Consider the following 7,617-nt stretch of genomic DNA (forward strand, 5'->3'; position numbering starts at 1 on the left):
TCAAGGAACTCTACACCGATTGCAGTATCTGACGATGATTGATGATATACCACGTCATATCCAAGGAGATCGACAGATTAAGGTTGATTATGTGAGACGTGAGCAAAACTCTGTTAGCAAAATTTGGTAGATGTGAGAACCCCACTGTGGCGTGGATTGGTTCGGGTCCGGGTGTTATGCCAAACATAGGAGTCCTGATTTCCCTCAAAAAGAAACACAGGAGTCCTGATTGATAAATGAAACACCTACTCCCCCGGAAAAGAAAAAAGGAGCATCTTTCTTTTGAAAACACTCGTCTGTCAACGGTCATAAGAAAGAGAAAAACCCGCCACCCTTTTGCGGAGACGCAAAGCCGTAGTGAACCAGCAGGACAGTCGCCATTTTAGGCACAGTACCTGCCCCGGCCACGTCGTCCTCCCAGCCTACACTGGTACGCCCCGCGCCCCCTCCCGCTCCCGGAATCTCTAACTTCCCCCGCTCCCCCTCCCCCTGTTTTTCTTCTCTCTGCGAAAATCCAATAAGAAATCTTAAAGTTTTAGTTTCTGTTTTTTCGGGTGTGCAATCGATTCATATTTTCCTGTCCGAGATGCTTGAATCTGTCTGGTTTCTTTTAAAAAAGGATGAACCTCAGAATCCCTGCAGCTAGGGTTCTTGTATGCCTCTGAACCACTGCCCCCAATTTGTGATTCTTTGCTTTTGAAGTTACTTTTAGGGTTTTGAAGGTTTGTTTGGTGGCTAGACATAAATTCTTGCTCATAGACTTTCGAGTTGAGATGGGTCTCTAAAAGTATACCGCGGATCTTAGTGCTCAGGCACATTTAGGGTTCTTGCCCCTTTTCCATTTCAAAAAGAGGTCGTTTTTACCGAACAATAATCTGTTATTATTTTGATTTTCTCCTTTTGCTCTTTTTCCATTGCAAAAAGAGGGTTTATTTTTCGCCTTTTCTATTTTGTTTTATTCTTCTGGGGATGGAGAAAGTATTTATTTAGAATGCCCTCAATTGAACTTGTGAATCTCTTTTTAACTAGTACAATTCAGCTTGTATGCTGCTATACCTGCCTGCTATTCCCCTTCAGCCTTCATTGACCTGCTTGTGTTCTCCCTCAACAGATCAGCTCGGCAGCCACTGGTGTAGCTGTGTAGCCAACAAATTGGTGCTGGTTCCCCATTTCCTCAGGTGGTTCTTCTCTTTGTGTGTGTGATTGCCCTGCTCACAATTGACGGCCATGGAAAATGGTCGTCCTCTAGGATTTGCGTTTCAAGAATCACATGCTAGCTTGTAACCCTAATAACTTATACAGTATATCTGGTGTTTTTCTTCGGGTTATTTCCTCTGGCAATTGTTCTGATAGATGTTGATGCCTTAGTAATTGTTGTCAGCATTCTTCTATTTCTAGAAGTGGTAAAATAAAGAAGCACACACTGTTATCCTTATTCCTGTTCTCCTACTAGGTAAATATGTAAGTTCTAGGTAGTATTCCTTTTAGATATAGTGCCTCCTTTTAGATTGTCAAATGCTATTCCTATTTTTTCTGCAATTCTTGTCCGGTGAGGAAAATAGCGCCTCACCACTTTTTGCTGAATTTGCATAAGCTGGTACTCTCACTATTTGAAAATATAGGACGCATATGGGTGCTCCTAACATATTGATCTCTTTCTTGCAGATCAGTTTAGTGCATATCTTATGCTATAGACAACTTGCACATTGAACAATTTAGAGAGTACTTTGACTTCACACATTATTTGGCTTAGCTAAGTAATATTTAATTAGTAGTTATGCAGATGCTGTCGCTTTTACTTTGTGCCCAGTATGTCGTCTGGAGGTGCTATGGTTGATACTTCGTTTATTAGCTGGCATGTAATGCTGTAATGCTTGACTCTTAGTGGTGTGGATCGATGTAAGTCAGTCTGGTATTGAACCTGGTTTTGTGAAATCGGAGGGGGAAAGCCTCTCTTTTGCTTAAAAAAAGTAATATTTAATTTTCCTTTTACATTTCAGAAATAAAAAAAGAATGGGTTGAGGAAACTATTTTGTTTTTGTGAATAAATAAGTGAATACACCTTAGGTGGGACCCAACTGACCTTTATTATGGGGACACATAAGTGACCTTCTCTTTCAATATCATCATCCATCGTAACTAGTACTCCAGTTGTTATTATTGCACAACATAAACTCGTAGCGAAGAAATTTTGTGTGGATGAAGAATAGAAGAGCATATACAGTACAATATAATTGAAGTGATATATACTCATTAAATTTCTTCAGTGGAATAACCAATAATGCAACTTAAGAGTAGAAATTGTACACTGACTTCCTAGTTCCAACCCCTGATTCTGATTTTGGCCATCTTGGTGGACATAACCCAAATGGATCTATATCCTGAATTTTTTTCCACAGACTATATGGCTGAGACAGGAGATGCAGGTCGCTTGCCAACATCCCTTGATGTGCTGGCTTCAGATGTTCACTCCAGGCTGGAGTTCCACAGGTATGCCTTCATGGACTGTGTTGGCATAAAAAATGCGCTTCACTGTGTCATCGAAGAAAGGGAAAACCTCCAGCAACGACAGAATGGTAAATGCTGTTGTGTTCTTCTTAAGATCTTCATATACTTTGCACTGAATAGTGCCCGTTTAGATCAGAAATCTGTTGTCTTTGGTATTGTTACTTCATAAGGACAAGGACATCATTTGATATTATACTTCCTAAGAAGATCATGTCGTAAGAGATAGATTTTGGTGGCATAAAAAAATAGGATAATCTGAAAAGCGAGAGTTCACTTTCTCCGAACTATAGAAATACTACAGATACTTCACACACTTTTTCTGGTCAGTCAAGAATACATAATAAACCTGACAAGCTAAACTTTACGCTCTATCCTTTTTGGTATTGTGACCAGCGATTGACCAACTGGTTGCTGAAAAGGACAGCCTCACTAAAAAGAATGAAGAGCTGGCAGCAGAACTTGAATCTCTGAAGGAACAGCTCCAAGCAAGGGAATCGAGCGATCAACAGCAGGGAAGTGGTTTTCAGCAGAGCCACTCTGGAATGGTAAGTAGTATTTTGTAGAGCAATTGTAAATCATTGTTAAATGCTAATCTTTGCTGCTTTGGACTAACATAATGACATGAATAATTTGGTGCATGGACGCTGGAGCCTATGGAAAATAGTTCTGCTTACCTAATGCACCTTAATGTTTACTTGTCTGCAAAGCCACCATTGTTCAGATTGTGGTGGGCAGTTTAATATTCTCCTAATTGGAGTCTTCTGTTCTTCATTTTATTAGCTCAAATGATCTTGGAAGATTCTTTTGTGCAGTAGTGTCTCTGGAACATTTGTATTCATCGGGTCATTCACTACTAAACTAGTATAGTGACATGGAATCAGTGTATTATCTTAGGGACTTACCAGAGTTCAAAATTTCCCACCTTTTTGGTGTCTGTATTTTCAGTATCATGTAATGCCGGGACGAATCTTTATGCACCCAAATTTCTAACCCAGTTCTGCATTTTTTGTAAACAGAGCCTTTTCTATCTTCTATTTATTTATTTCCTGTGTTACCTGCTTACTTAAAAATTTCGTGTGAAAGCAGGCACACCCAAGATTAATGCCGAAAAGGAAACGGCAATCTGGAGATGAAGATGTTGATGAGCATGAGCTTATGGAAGATCTTTCCGTTATAGATAATCCTGATCAAGTTTTAAACACTGAGCTCGAGGCTACTAGAAAGGAAATTTCTGATATCCACTCTAAGCTGATTGAGGTTTGGTTGTTCTCTGTTGATATCAGTTACAGCAAACATTCCCATCACACTATGTGAAATCTTATATATAAAGAAAGTTGATACAAGAAGTTTGTATTCCAGGGGTTCACTGATCTTAGTACTACTGGAGGAAGGAATATCGCCCTAAAAAACATAGGGCAATTGGATGACAGGCCATTCCTGGCGGCATGCCGTAAGAAGCTGCCTGCCGAAGAAGCAAGAGAAAAAGCTAAAGAAGTACACCGTGTTTGGCAGGGGCATATACAGAACCCAGAGTGGAATCCCTTCAAGACTGTCACAGTTGAAGGTATCCCGAAGGTAGCAGTTAAACCATCTTGTCTGAATATCTAAGTTCTTCCACAGTCATAACTTGCGGTCTATCAGTTGATTCGAATGACAGATACTGAACTTACACTGCTACTTGATTATGTGATTAGGAGATTATTGATGTCGATGATGACAAGCTGCAAGGGCTATGTGCTGCATGGGGTGAAGGGGTGCACAAGGCTGTGGTGAGTTGTTTGGTAGAAATTCAAGAAAGTGGCAGGCTGGGAGATAGAAACATTGTACCCGAGGTCTGGAATTACAAGTGCAAGAGAAAAGCCACTCACAGTGAGAGCATCGAGTACTTGTTCGGTCAAGTGAAGCGTCTGAGTGACGCGAAATCCAGAACCCGCAGGTATGACTGCATGAGCTTAACATGTCGAAAATTCTTCTGCCTCTTAAAGATTGTTTACTATGATTGGAGTCATGTTTTCAGCAGACTACAATAGAACCAACAGCTCTGCTCCTATAAATCTTTAGTCAGCTGGTGCAATGCATTTCATTGGCCTTCTTAAATGCATAATAGTTGCATCGGAAGACATGATTAGACTAAAAAAATACTTTTTGGGATCTATGCAGCGCAAGATGACCTTGTAGGGGCGTGGTGGTGCAACAGGATGATGACCCACAGGTAATTGACTGTACTATGATGAAACTATTATGAGTTCCTAGACCTTGAGACAGAAAAAGAGGAACTCAACTGACATTCATATGCACAATAAAACAATGTCAATTGAAATTAATATGCATTGCATTTTGGAGAAACATTCAGGTGCTCCCAAACTAATGCGAACCATCTATTTTATGTAATGCCAAACTAATATGTACTGCATTAGCTGTTTGCTCTTGTTGTAAGAGGCTATGAATGAGAAAGCAATTCAAGTCCTGAGTGACAGGTAGCTCGCAATCTTGTTCACTACTGCGCCTCAATGATCTAGTCCAATTATGTATTCCAGGTCTGTATAGCATAAATCGCCAGGGGCTGGGGTTGTTGGGCCAATCTTTATGACCCGCACCTTCCAACTTTATTTAATACATTGTGTGATTTCGGTCTTCTGGGCAGTTGTTTTGGCTAATTAATTGACGTGAAGATGCCATAACTTCTGAACGAACCCAGCTTATCGCATGATATCGTGCAGTAGGTTTCTTAGCAAACATCAATTAGATTTGTTATATAATATGGTTTTCTTAGTTTTCATCCATTTTGTGCCTTGGCTAGGCACAAAATGATGCCTGGGCTACCTGTGCCTTGGCTAAGTGACTACATGCTCATGATAGAGCTACCTGTAGCCTGGGCATTAAAATGATGCAAGCTATGAATGACCATATAAGGTTAATATAGAGTTTGCACCTAGTAAAATTATGTACTATTAAAGCACATCATTAGTTAAGGAAAAAATTATCATAATACGAATTGATGCATGGAATTTTTCTTTCTTTATTGGGACAAAAATATACATGTGCCATTAATAATGTGTGCATATCAATGTTGTAATAAGTTGAAGAATAAAGCTGTGTCAAATGATTATCATGGCATGCCTAATAATAAAATTATAATAAACGACCATATTTTTAGTTATATGTGAATAGTATTAGTCACCAAAATTCCAATGAACCATCTTTATACAACATATCATTGGATATGCTCTACATTTTATAGTAATTGTAATCATACAAATTGATATTTATAGTGATATCGGTAATAGTATATGATATTTATTGATTGGAAGAGTGAGTAGTTTTGAACATAACTAGGAGGATATGCAAAACTTTTTGAAGAGATGTGTAGTTCCAATGTCTACCGGCAATCATATAAATTGTTCTATAAGAAGCCGTCTTTCTTGGGCCTTGGTATGAGAAATGTATTGTGTGTGCGGTAGTCAACATGGACATCATCTATAAATTGGAAATGTGGAATTAAAATTATATTTTTTTTCCTCGTAACACATATAACAGCAAGAAAGCATTTGATCAATGGAAGGTAAGATTAAAATACTCACTCTTCCAACCTCTTGTTAGGTAAGTGGTATCTTAAAAGGGCACTGTCTTCTAACCTCTATAACACCTGTAGGGGAAAAAAAATAACTACAACGGTTCAGTTATAAGTGTTTTAATGTTGTTGTCCTTACAGCAGTGCATATATAAGTGCAATATATTTCTAACAGATTTTATCTTGTCCACTCAATCTTCACAATATCTTTGTTCACATTGTGCAGTGGCTAGGTAGAACCAGTCTGAAGGATTAACTAACTCATGGTGAAGAACTGAAGACTGGAATTGTCTATGAAACGCATCGCAGAACAATGTTGGGAGTTATGTGTTATGTATATCTGTTTGGTACCCGTTTATAACCTCTGTTAGAGTGCCGGTATTAAGCTTTTGCGTGCAACTCTTTTACCAGCATATCAGAACAATGTTTCAGTATTCTGCTAGACTCAGCGGTATCTAGTTTAGTGTGAACTCTGAAGTTCGATATTTAACGTGCAAGACGTTTCTATGAATGGCTCAATGTTTGAAGTAACATGTGTCTACATTTTCGTACAAAGATGCACATTTTCTTTGCTATGGAAAAATAATAATCCGGTGGCAAATAACCTCATCATCTGTTTTTGTGTGTGTAGACCACGTAGGTGTGTGTATGTGCATATTGTATTCCAATGTGCTCCCCGGATGTTAGATAAATATTTCATGGTTCTTACTTTAAAAAGAAAGAGTGCTAGTCTTTTTTATGTATATAAAAAGTTCATTTGTATTGAAGAATGAAAAATGTGTATTTCGATGCATCCAACAAAATAATCGAACCTATGCCATTGTTTTTTTTTTTGGATAAAGGGGAATGTGCGGAAATCAATTGAAGAGTTTCTACAACAACAAAGTCAAGAATAAATTGAGACATCAAGGATCCACAGAAATACATTATTAAAAGAAAAACAAGGGGGCATGACACTGGAATGTCATGTTGAATGGTAACAAGCAACTGCATCCGACACTATCCTTGATAACACATAGATTGCGATAAGGTTCTCCAAGAAAGACACCTGCAGGAAGGGAAGGCGGGCCACAACCATTGTCAGATCTAACCACAAAGGGCTAGATGAAGGTTTCATCCTCGGAGGTGATGGCTTTGCCGTGTCGCTCTCTTCCCCTGTAGGCGGCTTGCTTGGCAACTCTCCCTCTTGCCCCTCACCTCCACCAGAATCCGCTGCTTCCCTTCCTTCATCCCGTCCGACGTCCTCTGCTCCTTCCCGATGCGGGCACAGCCGGTTATGAGACTTGGTAGAGGAGAGCAACTATGAGGCAGACCTCGATGATCTCTTGGGGGAGCTTGAGGCGGGTCTTGCAGTTCCGACACACGCGAGGTGAATGAGCTTGGAGGCTCTTCTGTGGTGGCGAGTCTGGATCAAGGTTCAGGAAAGCACACTACTTTTGTGCCAAGAGGCCGTGGTTCCATCTTCTCCATTGCCGGCGACTCGGGTAACCTTGTCTAGAGAGTCATTCCGTCCAGATTTCACGGTAAATCTATCTTTC

The 7,617-nt window shown here is 39.7% G+C and overlaps 1 protein-coding gene across 2 annotated transcripts; it reads left to right on the forward strand.

The window, feature by feature from the left end:
* The first annotated feature begins 329 nt into the window (after positions 1-329).
* LOC109767837 (factor of DNA methylation 1) lies at positions 330-6,590 on the forward strand. Of its 2 annotated transcripts, none has more exons than XM_020326560.4 (9): positions 330-430; positions 1,112-1,178; positions 2,400-2,576; positions 2,902-3,053; positions 3,595-3,765; positions 3,868-4,083; positions 4,203-4,444; positions 4,669-4,720; positions 6,306-6,590. In XM_020326560.4, the coding sequence occupies exons 3-8, from the start codon at positions 2,405-2,407 to the stop codon at positions 4,676-4,678; spliced, it is 963 nt and encodes a 320-aa protein (XP_020182149.1). In that variant the 5' UTR covers positions 330-430; positions 1,112-1,178; positions 2,400-2,404; the 3' UTR covers positions 4,679-4,720; positions 6,306-6,590. The 2 variants fall into 2 exon arrangements, with proteins under 2 accessions (XP_020182149.1, XP_020182148.1); XM_020326559.4 differs by lacking the exon at positions 330-430 and adding an exon at positions 460-653.
* The last annotated feature ends 1,027 nt before the right edge of the window (positions 6,591-7,617 follow it).

Source organism: Aegilops tauschii, chromosome 5, assembly GCF_002575655.3.
Source record: "Aegilops tauschii subsp. strangulata cultivar AL8/78 chromosome 5, Aet v6.0, whole genome shotgun sequence".
Classification (NCBI taxonomy): Eukaryota; Viridiplantae; Streptophyta; class Magnoliopsida; order Poales; family Poaceae; genus Aegilops; species Aegilops tauschii.

Coding starts and splice junctions, on each gene's coding strand:
- LOC109767837 (XM_020326560.4), top strand. CDS start 2,405: ATGGCTGAGACAGGAGATGCAGGTCGCTTGCCAACATCCCTTGATGTG. Junction 3,054..3,594: donor AGCAGAGCCACTCTGGAATG/GTAAGTAGTATT, acceptor GTGTGAAAGCAG/GCACACCCAAGATTAATGCC. Junction 3,766..3,867: donor TCCACTCTAAGCTGATTGAG/GTTTGGTTGTTC, acceptor TTTGTATTCCAG/GGGTTCACTGATCTTAGTAC.